Source organism: Vipera ursinii (genome assembly GCF_947247035.1).
Source record: "Vipera ursinii genome assembly, chromosome: 3".
Classification (NCBI taxonomy): domain Eukaryota; kingdom Metazoa; phylum Chordata; class Lepidosauria; order Squamata; family Viperidae; genus Vipera; species Vipera ursinii.
Window position 1 is genome coordinate 136176429 of NC_139516.1, and position 15175 is coordinate 136191603.

General features: G+C 34.7%; 1 protein-coding gene across 1 annotated transcript in view; it reads right to left on the minus strand.

The window, feature by feature from the left end:
- The window catches only part of CDH9 (cadherin 9), a gene marked incomplete at both ends in the record, with an annotated part of 108950 nt that overhangs the window by 64254 nt on the left and 29521 nt on the right, over positions 1-15175 (minus strand). The window contains one exon of the mRNA XM_083358387.1: positions 14456-14750. Coding sequence (XP_083214513.1) covers positions 14456-14750 — 295 coding nt within the window. The remainder of the gene's footprint in view (positions 1-14455; positions 14751-15175) is intronic.

A 15175-nucleotide genomic window follows, 5' to 3' on the forward strand; every position in this document is an offset into this window, starting at 1 on the left:
CATACATACATACATACATACATATATATATACATATATACATATATACATATATATATATATATATATATATATATATATATATATATATATATATATATATTCGTAGATTTTCATGGGTACAGGTATGTAGGTCTTGTGCGAGCAAAAGCACGAAGCACGAAGCCGAAAACACCAGCCTGAAGATGACGAGTGGGACCTTGTTGAAACATTGCCAAGACACTATCAATCTTACACGGGAAAAGACCCGAATATATATAAACTGTTAAAGAATGTCAGTGATCACTATTAAATATTCAGCAAAAAGGCCTCCCAGTTCTGTCCTCCTTATAGCAGAGACAGGCTAGAATGAGGCACAAATGAATCCTGATAGCTGAAATAGGCTTCTGCTGACAAACACCAACATCTGCAGCACCAGAGGAGAGAACAGAGCTTTCCTCTAATCAATCTTCAGAGGTGTCCATCATTTCTCAGTAATGTCTGCAGACATTTCTACAATGACAAAATTCCCCCTTCTTGCCAGACTGTTCATAAGGGGTGTGGTGGGGATATAGGAGATGACCAAACTGAGCCCAAGGAAGGGGTCAAATGCATCATCAGTCTTCATTCCCACAAGAGATCTAAGTCCAGCCCACTTGAATTCCATTGACTCTACTGCCGATTTGCTTTGACCATTAGTAATTCAGATCCTTGTAGAGAGTATATGCTTGCAATAAACCTTTTATATTCATTTGAACCGCGGGGACTTGTGATTTCCTGTGCTTGACACTTGCCTTCCTACCTTAAATATAATAGCTTTCTTCATGGATTTGTTGGCCAAAATTAAACAATCCCTCAAAAAACAGTTGCCAAAAGGCTTTGCTTCAGGATTTATATGAGAAATGCTTCAATAAACCAACAGATACTGTGACATTCTTCAACACTTTTAAAGTGAGACTATATATTATTTGCAATATTTTCCTTCATATAACTGCTTCTTTTTTATGGTGATGTATTATAGCTGTTAAGGTGCTAGAGTGGTACTTAGATAGATTCTGGTCCCTCTCAACCACAGAAGTTCAGAGGAAAACTTTAAGACGACCCCCATCCCAACAAAATACAAGATACTAATTGAAGAGATACCCCCACCTTATTTTCATGATGGCTAGCATACAAAATAGGCTAAGCTGAAAGAATGACCAGTTAATTGAATGGGAATTTTAAATGTAGACCATTTAAGAACAATTTCAGCACTTTGATCATAATACAACATGCTCTTTGAGCTGGTCCACATATATGTGCTGTTCCACATATGTGTGTGTATGTGTGTATGTTGTGTGTGTTAGTGTAGTTGTTGAAGAAAGTGTTGTGCAGAGGAGAGATCACTGCCTTGAATTACATTTCAATTATTAAACATAGGTAAAATGGATCTCTTTGTGCCTGGATGACTCATTGGCCTGAATAAATACTGTGTTAATTTAAGGCTTGTTCTTTATTTTATGTTACTTTAGAAACTGAATTTATAAACAGAAATTCTAAGAACAGAATTTAGAGAGATTTTGCTTCAGTTTATGCCTAAAACAAATTTGCATTATTTCAGAATATTTTGTGATTCTCGGAAGAAATACATTATCTATGTGTTCTAATTTCAATGAATTTCATTGTAATACCCTTGCATTTATTTTTTACACTGGTGACCATAATTGATGTCTTATGTACTGTATTCAATAACATTTTATTGTATGCTAAGAGAAACTTGATATAAAAAATACATGTATGGAATATTGAGGACTTCTTGCTTCAACCCCACATCCGTCTACAGAGTTTAGACAAACTATAGTTTCAAATCATCATAGCCTGCTATTACTAAACAAAGTATAATGTTAATTGGAGCAGGGACAGTTCTTTCCCCATATCTTCTAGCCCTACTACTGAGATACACATAAGGAACAATTCTGTCACTTATACAAAATGATCTGGAATTCACCAACCACATTTAAAATATTTAAGTACATACCACTGCAAAAAAATAGATTTTTCTGCAATAAAACCAATATCAGTCCATCTGATATCTGTGTTATCATTTTTGTTTTCAAAACTGACACAAATATTTAAAAATAAGTTCATTTGATTCTAGATGTGAATATTTCTCTGCAAATCACAGAATGACAAAATGTTTGGACTTCTTGCAGAAACTTAATGTAAGAAAAATGTAATTTTGCTCTTAATTTTTTAACTTAAGCTAAAGAAAATTATTTAAAGGGTTTTTTTTGTAAATTTGTTTTCTTCTTTCCCTGTATAATTAAAACACAGTAAACTATTTCCAACATTACTTTAAATTGATGAGGTTAATTCATGATAATGATGGAATTAATATGGTGCCAAAATCTGCCCTATAATTTTTAAATTTGACACCCTAAAAGCACATTTTTTCTTCCATCTTATTTTCAGTATTCTTTCTTTTTTAAAAATGTCTTGACAATGTTTTGCAACAATCCTGTTAAAATTGCTACCTACGGTAGGTATCTCTTACTCTGAACCTCCATAGTTGCCCACCTTCCAATATGAAAAAAGTTTCACAAGAGATTTACTCCATAAAGTCTTCTCTTGAGCTCTTATGGAAGGGACACCTGGGAAAATGTGAAGCACTGGAGAGATTATTGCAAATATAAGACAGGACTTTCACACAAAAGTGTAGTTTCATCAGGTGCTGAATAAGAAGTAAAGGACGGGGGGAGAAATCAGACACAGACAAAATCAGATGCAAAGCACTAGATGGAAGATATGCAGTACAGTTTTGCACAGTATCCTGTACAAGCATACATGTAATAACTTAATTTGCATCTGTTCCCCCATTCATAACTTTTTTCCTCTTAATATGAGTCTGATTTTTCCATGCTGAAATCACTAAATTTCGAGCTTGTATGAGATACTGTTTCACCAAGACTATAAGATTCATTCAGCGGTAAAACTTTTTTTTTTAAAAAAAAAGGAAAGAAAAGAAAGTGTGCAAGCAAATGCATTAAGTCAAAGTGAGGGAAGCATTTTTCTTCTCAGAGATCTTGTAAAGAGGCATTTGCATCAATCTGATATTGCTGTCACAGCACTAAATACTTCCATGAGCATCAAAGTCACTTGTCTTCTGACCTGGCTGCCCACACCCTAAATTACAAAACTTTCACTTTATGATTTGTGATCCTGGGCACTATGCAAAGCTTGAATTGAGTGATTCTCCCATTTGCAAGAACGGTTGCTTTATTTGGTCTTAACTAACAGCTATTAAAGGGACGCGGTGGCTCAGTGGGTTAGGACACTGAGCTTGTCGATCAGAAGGTCGGCAGTTTGGCGGGTCGAATCCCGAGTGCCACATAGCAGAGTGAGCGCCTGTTACTCGTCCCAGCTTCTGCCAACCTAGCAGTTCGAAAGCACGTAAAAATGCAAGTAGAAAAATAGGGACCACTACGGTGGGAAGGTAACAGCGTTCCGTGCGCCTTTGGCGTCTAGTCATGCCAGCCACATGACCACGGAGACGTCCTCGGACAAGCGCTGGCTCTTCGGCTTTGAAACGGAGATGAGCACCGGCCCCTAGAGTCGGAAACGACTAGCACGCATGTGCGGGGGAACCTTTACCTTTACTTTAACAGCTATTAATATATTTCGGCTAAGTCTACTTAGTCTTAATCAGTTAACAGTCCTGGTTAATAAACTTCCCAGCTTGACTTTATCTGTTTATATAAGCCACATATATTGAACTTAAGCAAGCTGTTATGTTTCCCTTATAGTCATATACAAAGCTTCTATATAGTAAAGTCCACAAACACGGGCACAGGTTCTAAAAAATGTGACCAAGTGCAACACTTTTTAACGGGAAACCTATTATTATTTATTTATTCATTCTTTTAATGAGACCACACCGTTGTTATTTTTTATAACTCAAGGCAGCAACACAGTGTCCTTTCCCCACAACAACAACTCTGTAAGTTGAGTTGGGTTGAGAGAGAGTCACTGTCTGAAAATCATCCAGCCAGCTTTCATGCCTGATGGCTGAACCACTACAGTATATGCCTAGGACTTAATGGCATAGCTGCTTTCTCCTCAATTTAATTTTTTGCTTTTTGTGGCACAACCAAACATAAAATATACTAAAAATCCAGAGGGCGTGGATATAATTTATCTTCCTCCCTTCCTCCCTCTCCTCCTAATCCCTCTTTCCCTTTCTTCTCCTTATTCATTTTTGGAATAGAGTAAGGAAAGGAAAGCACTATACACGAGACAATGTCACAGCTCAATGGGCAGGAATATTTCTTTTTTAAACTCTTTTCAGTATTCAAAAGTCAGCAGAAGTGATGATGATTGCATGGCTGACTTTAAAGTGGCAATGGAAAAAGAAACTATAAGTTTTCATAAGATCTCCAGAATGAGTACATCAGTGCTGAGCAATAATTTCATGAGAAATACTAGTAAAGCAGCATGACAATGGGATTGCAAAGGTCCTCTGTCTCCCCACACCTTTCTTGTGCTAGATCGCCATATAAAGTTCATCCCATACTCTGATTTTTTTTTTTCTGCAGTTCCCAAGTGTTCAGTGCTATATACCATTCCTGGGTCCCATTACTTAAGTAACTTAAAACACAATTGCTCCAGTTGCTTATAATCTCTGTTTAACTGATTACTGAGTTCTTGTGTTCATAGTGTACAGCATATACAATATGTGCCCCAACAGGAATAGATAAGCATGTATATCAACATTGCTCAGGCTAAGATAAATTGTATACTTGATTTTTCTGAGCTAAGGATGATGCCAATTATGCACGCAGTATTGGTAAAAAAAAAAGAATAGGTTGTAATAAATGACAATTAATGCTCGGCTCACCCCTGAATTGACAACAAAATATTCTCCTTCAGGTCTGACCTTTTCAGAAGAAACCAGATCAATTCTGAATTATTCAAAAGTCAAGTTTAACAACTGCAAATTTAGTCATTTGACTGACAGTAAACAGAAATTGATTATGTATGTCAAATTTCACTTTTCATGATAAATTAGATGAAATAAAGTCAGTTCTACTATTTTCTCTCCTCCAGCATTTGCTTTATATGGGGGCAAAAGTAAAAAAAAACGTGAGTTTGAGAATGGCTTGAAAGAAATATATTTTCCATTTATACCATATTATATTTTCAATATTATATGCTAAATATAGTAGGATGGCAAGTGAGCTAATCATTCTGAAATTATGTTCTAGAGAACTCTTAGCTTTCCTTAAATCCAGCCATGAATATAGAAGATTCAAATTTCTCAGTCTCGCATTTTATAGTGTTTCAATTTTTTATGCATCATTTTTTCTTCAATACTAATTTCGTTAAGATCTACATGAAATTGGAAATGCATTTTCTTAAAACTGTCCTGCACAGAGATATTCATTTTCATATCAGTTGATCTTCCCTTACACTCTAGACTATATCAGTGAAAGAGGACATTTAGGTCATCTGACCAACCTCTTAATCACTGGAAGTATCTAAATTAAAGTAATGCTGATAAATAGCTGCCAAGGAAGGATGTTCAATTGATTTCAATGTTGAAGTAGACTTATTCTTTGGAATTATCCAATTAGATCTTGTCGTTGGTAACTAAAACTATTAAACCATGGCCTGCACTATGGTTTGACAGAGAATAGGGTTTGACCTACTTCTGTGAAATATCCTTCAGGTATAGAAATGTGTTAAATAGTACTCACTCAGGTTTTTTTAATATTAAACATTCTTAATTTATTCAAACTCTTAGAAAATTTACTTTCTGGACTATAGTTCCCTTTTAGTTTCTATTCTATGTGGCTCTTCTTTAAATGTCTTCCAGTTTTGGAGATATTTTAAAATCTTTTTGTCCAAAACTGGACACATTACTTGAAATAAAGTCTGAATAACACAAAATAAAGTGGAACTCTTCCTTCCTATAATTTGAATTATTCTCCTGAGTCTCCCTAAAAATGAAAGGGTCATATCATATCACCTAGAAACTTCCATTCAGTTTCTAATCAATTACTATTCCAAAATATATATTTTTTCATAATGACTAGTACTAAACTAGGTGTCCCTATTTTACCATTGTATTTTATTTCTGCTTTCTTAAGTAAGATACTTGTACTTGTGTCTGTTAAATTGTAATCAAATATTTTAATTTAATTTGTCAATTTATTTTAACTGTTTAAAATGTTATCCCACTGTTTTAGGATATTAGTTGTACCATCTAATTTTATTTTATAATTTTGGACTTTTTGGGAAGGAACAACAGACTAAAGATGGCTCTGAAAAACAATGCTAACAATCTCAACAGAATGAAGAGCCAATGAGTAGACTGGCTCTTTCTGCACAAGGAGATGACTTGAGATCAACCACAAGTGTTCCAGACAGCTTTTCCTCATGAGGAGATCACAAGAAAGTGATCTCTAGAGTCTAGATGATTTAGAACTCTGGGAGATGAGGGAATAACCATCCTGCTCAAAAAGGGATTGGCACCTTTGAAAGGACACTAAGTTTGCATAATTCCCTTTTCAATCACTACTGGAAATTGCTTGTTTTTATATGTGTCTGCATATTCCCTCCCCCCCGTTTTCGTGCATGTGTTTGTGTGTGTGTGTGTGTGTGTGTGTGTGTGTGTGTGTGTGAGAGAGAGAGAGAGAGAGAGAGAGAGAGAGAGAGAGAGAGAGAGAGAATAAATTAGTACTTTGAATTGACAAGTCTGACAGCATTGGTTGAATTTCTTTCAATTTTTAGAGAGGAAAGAACTACAAATTTAAGAACTTAAAAAGTATTTCCATTATAAAAGAATCATTCCTAAAAGGAAATGCTTTTGTTTTAAATGTTTTTTAAAAAAAATTAAATGACATAAGATTTAATAAATTGGACACTAGAGGGAACTAAGGATCACAATAAAGTAGAAAATTAGATTTAACTTACAATTAAAGAATGAAACAAAATATTTTATTATTGAGCTTATTGAAAGATACTTTTGGACAATGGGCCCAGAAGTTAATTACAAGTGCCTGCCTCTATTGATAGTGCCTAAAAGTGTCTGTAGGTTCTATCTAGAAGATGATATGAAAGAGGTACAAGTTCTATCAGGCAAGAATGTGACTGATATGAAGGTTCAGTTATGCTTCTTCATTCTTTGTTCATAATTGCTTGGTGGAAACTACTGCCTTGTTGAAAAAGCAGAACCAAAGCAGGAGTTGATATTATCAATGCAGCTGATAGTATTAATCAGCTCTTTTCTTTCTTTCTTTCTTTCTTTCTTTCTTTCTTTCTTTCTTTCTTTCTTTCTTTCTTTCTTTCTTTCTTTCCTTTCTTTCTTTCTTTCTTTCTTTCTTTCCTTCCTCCTTCCATCCAGCCATCCATCTATCCATCCTTCCCTCCCTGCTGCTCCTCCTGTTCTTCCTGCTCCTGCTCCTCCCTCTCCTGTTTTGAATTCCTAATTTTTGAATATCTGAATTTCATTTATATTGAGCTTTTTCTTCTATTAGTTTATTACAATGGTATTAGAAACACTCTGTTTTCTAATCTATAGTCTCCTGTGATACAACTAGTTCATCATTTCCATATTCAAGAATTATAATCAACAGTTTTGGCAGATCAATTGACCTAAAAAAAACATCCCACAAAGAGGAAAGTATGAGAGTCACTGTAGTATTTCTTATTAAAATGCCTTTATTAAATGATGGCTCATTAAAAAATATTTTTTCATTAACTAGTTGGGGAACTGTACTATTCTTTTTCATTCCTGGCAAAAAAAGGCTTTCATACAAGATGCTTTTACATTGTAAAAGAGAATAATTCTCATGCCATCCAATACATTTGTGTTTCTTTCTACAATATCACTGAGTTTCTAAATTTGTTCCGTGCATCCATGTCTGAACTGAATGGAAGAGACCTTGACTTTAATCACTTATCCAAGGAGGACAATTAAGCAAAACACTGCAGTGTCAGCATTAGGTATGAGCGATATATAGATTTTGAAGAATAACTTCACTTGGGCTTAAGAATTATCTGGGGTTTAAGAAATATCTGCCTCTGAAAAGAATTACATTTCTTCAATAACTTAGAAAATATAATGCCATACTATACTAAAAAAATTGTCCATGCATTCAAGGACCAGTTTAAGGACTATGCCAAAGGCTTAATCCAATCATTCTGAATCAAAGAGTGTGAAAGAATACCCATCCATCCATCCCTCCTTCCCTCCCACTATACATCCATCCATCCATCCATCCATCCATCCATCCATCCATCCATCCATCCATCTACAGTTTAGTATTTAATTTTATGCCACAGTATTAGGCTCTTGCCATCAAAGCATTGAACACCTGGGCAATTCTAGTCATTAGATAGTTATTAGATACACAGCTGGAATAGTGGACTGGACTGAAGAAGAATTAAAAACCCTGGATAGGAAGACCAAAAAGTAATGACAATGAACTCTTCATTTTCACAGCAATCTTGACAGACTTCTTAACAAGGAAAATATGTGGGCATGGAATGTTGAAAGTACATCAGATAATTAAAGAAGAAAAAAGGGCAATGGAAGAATTTCTGAAGGACAGTGAAGTAGAAGCACTAAGACTAGTATATCACGAAGGATTACTGAGTATTGGAATGACCATTTTCCATACTTAGGACTGTTGCAGCATCTCTGTTGTCAGATGATCAAAATTGCTTGGCAACTGACCTATTTATGACAATTGCAGTGTCCCAGGGGCATGTGATCCTCTTTTGTGACCTTTTGACAAGCAAAGTCAATGGGGAAGCCAGATTCACTTAACAGCCATGTTACTAACTTAACAACTACAGTGATTCTTTTAATTACTGTGGCAAGAAAGGTCATAAAATGGGGCAAAACTCACTTAACAGATGTCTCACCAAAAGAAAGTTTGGGCTCAGTTGTGGCTGTAAGTTGAAGAATATATAAATCCCCAGATTTCTTCTGTTAAAAGAAATAGCCAGACTGATATCTTAAAGAGTTTTTGTGCAAAAGGAGAAAATCAATGTGTTCGTTGACTATAGCTGAAGGAAAGGAGTAGTTTAAGAGTTTAAGAGTAGTTTAAAAGATTCAGTCACTGTTCCCTCCCCTTACAGTAAATTATCCCGTCAACTAGCCAAGGCAGCTCACAAGCCATCATCATATAAGTGTTAAAGTTAAGGACTAATAAACACTGAGATGGGCTGAACATTAAAACTTAGACTTTCTCTCACAAGATTCTGTAGGAGCATTGGGTAACCAATGATTAATTGATTTAAGAACAAGCTTATCAATCATTGAATTATATCCAATATTCCTAAACCTTCCCTCCATAGCATTTTACACCACTACTGTTTTCTGCATTCCAGAACTCCAGACAAGACTTTGAACTGGAACTTTACAAACGATTTTGAATTTATTCAAGAAAAGATACAGACCATTTTGGATTCAATTCAGGCTTTGTCAGGATCAAGAATATAACCCTACAATTACATTAGGTTAGTGTGCCTTAAGGTTGCCACAGTAGTAAAAATGTTTAACCAGTTGTTTCTTGTTAAGCGGTAGGAGGAATTTACACTGGAATATAAATTAGGAGTTTGTAGTTCTGGGAAAAAAGTCTATGTATATGTAGATAGATAGATAGATAGATAGATAGATAGATAGATAGATAGATAGATAGATAGATAGATAGATAGATAGATAGATAGATGGATAGATATGAGTGCAATTCAGAAATAAGCCTCCCTTTGGTTATCAATGACAGACACAGATACAGAACTTTTATCCTACACATTAGAAAACTACAACATTACATTGCTTTTTGACATAATTGCCATTCAAATTGAGGCACTTGTCATAATGTCTTACAAGGTAGTAATAGTAGTAATTGCACAATGCCAAATCTGGGCTATAGGGCGGGTGATCAAAACATCCTAAGGGAATTTCTTCAAAAGTTCTTGGGTGCATCTAGCAGTGTGCAGGCAAGCATTATTGTGAACCAACATCACATTGGAAGTGGTGCCATAGAATATCCCGCCAAATGTGAAGATGCTAAAGGAGTACTGGTAGTGAATTTCATGGAGTGTGTTTCGACCATCAGTTCAGAAGTCTACTGCGAAATGTTACGAAAACTCAGATGAGCCATCAATAACAAGCATTGGGGCATGCTGACTTCCAGTGTATTGGTATTGGTTCACAGTAATGCTCGCCTGCACAATGCTAGATGCACCCAAGAACTTCTGAAGAAATTCCCTTGGGATGTTTTTGATCCCACTCCCTCCCATAGCCAAGATTTGGCACCGAGTGACTACTACTAAGGAATTTCAAACCTTTTAAGACATTATGACAAGTGCCTCAATTTGAAAGGTGACTGTTGAAAAGTAATGTAATGTTGTAGTTTTCTAATGTGTATAATAAAAGTTCTGTATCTGTGTCTGTCATTGATAACTAAAAGGAGGTTTATTTCCAAATTGCCCTCATAGATGGATAGAAATATCTCTTTTTAAAAAAAAACACAGAAGATATGCAAAAGGAAATCAATATAGAATAAGAGTTTAAAAAGGTCAACTAGAATGATCCAGGATTCTTAATATAGGGAAAACATCAAACAACTGCAATATATCAGATGAATGTAACATAATATTTTTTATGAAATAATGAACAAAACAATACAGATTTTTTTTTCAGTCTGGTACTATTAGAAGTTGAGGCTATGCCATCAAAATATTGGCTGTGGATTCAGAATTAACAGAAGATATTTCATACTGCCACATATACTTTACTTATTTTAAAATTTATGCTACCAAAGTAGTTGATAGACAGTGATACAGTTTGGATACTTTTAAAGAAAATTAAGAAATAAAAATAAGTAAATAACCATCTGTACATAGACCTGTATTTTCCTGCCTAATAACTTTCTCAACTAATAATACTGACCTGACATATATTTAATAAAATTATGTTAGATTTTAAAAAGTGCATCACTTCTCTGGCTCACCAGCAATTCTTCTGTTGACTTATATTGGTTAAAAAAATATTTTGCTAGACTTGGTGAATATTGAATCTGATCCATCTAATATGTAAACTATCAATGTTTCAATGCTGGTGTAGAGATACTAAGAACTACCTGAAATTATGTTACATCCATCTACACTACCAATAATACTGATTTCATATTCTGAAACATTAAAAACTGTAGGTATAGTTGGGGTATATCAACCAAAATAAAGATTGATCATAATTTCCTGGTGGGTATGCATTTGCTTTCTTATAATATATAAAATGATTATTCAATTCAAAAGCATTCATGGTGAATGAACAAATTTGAATAACACATTTCCCCCTGATTGATTTCTGGATACTATATTTTAATGTGCATTTAATTAATGAGATGAAGTTTATGAGAAACTGCTGTGATAAACTTCTTTATTATGTTATTTATGTAGTGAAGGTTAAGCAAATGCTCGCTAAGAACATTTGAAGTCCCTGGAACTTATTACTTCAAGTCTAGGTAGTATTTTGACATTTCTGCTTTTTTTTTAATGATGCCTAGAAAATCTGTTAGCTTGTAGTTTGTCCTTGAGAAAACAGATTTATCATGTGGTTCAGTATTGGTTGCCTAAACTACCGTGCTTCCTTTCATGGCTGAACTGCTGAAACTGTATTTTGTGTAACGTGAACACAGGAATTTCAATAAACAGTAATTTAGAATGTCAAACTACTGTGTGCCTGCCTATCTGATTTCATGCTGGTTGACGTTAGAATGATTTAGCTATACAATAGATATAGCTGTCACATTACATTCAGTGTGCTTATATGGAAAAAGAGATTCAATATCAGAAAGTGGTCATCTCCATTACTGATATCACTGACATTGAAATGTTATGTGCTCTGATCTATCAAACTTTCCAGTTATTGCCAGGGGCTTCTCATATTTATATAAACTGGGAGATGAGGGGGCTAGTGAAAGCCTATATTGTATCTCTTTTCCAGTTAACTCTCATCCAGAAAAAGCAAGCCTGTCCCTCTCTTGATGTTTGCCTACCAATGCAATACAATAATTTCAGATGTTCCTAGAAGATTACACTAGGGAACATAGAGAGCTTCCATACATCAAAAGCAAATTCTACTTCATCTAGCCTAGCATTAACAGCCATTGTCAAGAATAGGTTTTTCCAGCTACAGTTGGACTTGCCAAGGACTGAACCTGGGACCTTCTGCATGAATATCACATGTTCTACTATGCTATAGTGTCTTGTCAAGATACTTAATGGCAATGCTACTTCTTTATGAACATGAAAATCAAGAAAACTGATACAATACCCTCTACCTGTTAAAAATACCAACTGTCAAAACTAGCTGTGCAAATAATCTTTCCTTTGTTTCCACCTGCTTGTATTGGTAGAACCAGGGCTTTTTTTCTCATAGAACGCTCAGAACGGAGTTCCGGCACCTTTTTTGGATGGAACCTTGTAGAGTAGGCAAGGCGGGTTGTATGACATGTGTGAGTTCCGACACCTTTTTCTTTTACAAAAAAAGCACTGGGTAGAACCTTTAATAACAGTCCATTTCAGACGTAAACTAGACCTTGGGTCTGTCAAATCAACCATTAACTTTGGTTACTAAAATATATACAGTTGTTCATCCTTATGGAACCCCCTTCCTGGCAAGCAGAGAAACACAAGAAATTGTTATAGCCATTTGTTATAGATTCTGGCAGTGCATATTTGCACAATTTCTTCTGTTTAAAATGCAAACAGAATGTCATTCCCTTTTTTCAGATACAGATACACTATGGCTTTATGTCATTATGGTAAGTATACCTCTGAGCATCCAGGAATATCCAAGAACTGTAAGTAGCTTTGACAGTACAGGGCTTCAGAGATTATGTCCTGAAAACAGTATTTATTCTTTTAAGTTACTATGAAGATATATAATATTAGGATTATTAAAACTGTTAACAGTTCAATTTTATTGCCTGGACTCATGCAGCATAGCTAGATTAGGCTGACCTGTGGTTGGAGAGTTTGTGGTTCAATGAGTTGTGAGAATCCAGCTATTCTTATATGTACCAGGTCATCACATCACTGCATAACACAGGCACGCTGGCTGAGGAATTCTGGGAGTTGAAGCCCACAAGTCATAAAAAGGCTATGTTTGAAGACCCCTGGCATAACATGATTCATTTTGATATAGAACAGTGATTCTATAACTGTAATTTGAACATATACTGGGGGAAATAGAGCAATTTGTAATTGCTTGTTTCTAAGGTAAGGATGCAATTTGGGGCTGTGGAAGGTTTTTTTTTTGGGGGGGGTTAATTACACTATTTGAGACCAGGCAAAGGGGTAATGGGGTCAAACAATTTAAGAATCACTGATATAAATTTACATTGTTACAATAACTGTCCTTCATTAACTTGGGTTTGAGACTTAGTGTGTTATGTGTGTTTGGATGATACATTCAGGTTTTCCTTAAATTTACTTTTTTTGGTTCTATAACTTACCATTTCATTTCACTTACCCATATAGATTGTGGAGGCAGATTTTTAAAAATATCAAAAACAATGACAGATTGCTATGTGATATTGCATTTTACAATTTAGCTAAGTATCATTTAGCAATGGAAATTCCAGCACCATTATTATCATTAAAAGAACAATTTTCCAGCTGCTCTTTTTTTTTAACTTGTCCAAATTCTTTATTTTTCCTTTTATGATTTTCTTTTAATTCATAAACTGCTGCATTTGCTTGGAATTAACCATCATTAACTATAATCTGGTTTTCCTGTTTAAATTTAATTTCCAAAGCCTTGTAAATAAAAAAAACAGTGGCTAATTATTAGCAATATGAATAAAACAGTAAGCTAGGGTGGTTAAAGCAAACACTAGAAATAGCTGGGAATTGTTGTAAATTATGCACGTGCATAATTCTCAGCATGTGCCACAACTCAATGATTTTGGATTTACATAGTGTATTTACTATCACAGATGAATGTACTGATTTACAACACATGCTTTTTCAAAAGGATGAACCTGTATCTCCTAGGGTTCAGATGTTTGAAAGCTTTATGAGAAAATAAAATGCTGCTGTTAGACCACTCTGTCTTCCAAAATCTGAATGTGAAACTTATATACTTAATTGTTACTGACTATGAATAAACATGGTTCTATTAAACACTGATTTCAGTGGCTTACTGCTAAATGACAATAATTCCTAAGGTCATACAATGTCTGATACATTTCCATTTGACTATTAATGATGAACAAAAACAATATGGTAATCAATAGGGCAGAAAAAAGTAGATACTGCTGACAACCTGGAGCAGTTCAAGTAATAAATTTGAAAGGATTTATTACTGTTTTAAATTCTCCAAACAGCCTGGAGGGCACAACTGATTACTGAAAAGTGACTTAGTTCTCAGTCTCCTTTAACATTCTTCTACATTTACATGATGATAAATTATGCTTACCAACTGCAGACTTTTCAGGAACATTGGCTGTGTAAATATCCTTGGTAAATTTGGGCTCATTGTCATTGATATCATGGATTTTAATGATAAATTCTGATTCTGGTTCCACCTGTCTTCCAGTATTTCGATCTATAGCCTTGGCACGTAACACATACAGAGACCTTTCTTCTCTGTCCAGCCGTTTTGCTGCATGAATATCTCCTGTGTTTTCATCTATAACGAATACACTGCCAGCTCCATCTCCTGTTAATATGTATTTTAAATTTCCATCTCCTTTATCTTGGTCAGTGTGTAGCTTTTAAGAAAATAAAAAAGAAAGAGACAGACAGAGAGAATTTTATAAATAGATGCATTGTTATTAAAGGCAATCTATTTCAGCAGATATGAGTAGGACTTCATAAATCTTTTCTGTAATTGAGGTCAGCAGTGGTTATCATCCGTTTCATTGATGGAGAAATAAAATGACAAAACTTAAGATTTTGGTCACATAGACAAAATACTTTAGCAAATAGATAAAGGACAAAGAAAGGACAGAAGGTAAGATTAATGCAGTAAAACTAAAGAGTGATGGCAAATGTAAAATAGTTTCTTTCTCAGGTTAACTTGTACCAAGTTTTTAAACAGAAAACCATACTATTGATAGCAATTAGTAACCTTTCTACTCTTTAAGTATATTGTCAATAGCTATATTGTTTTTTCAGAATCATTATGTGTGTGAAG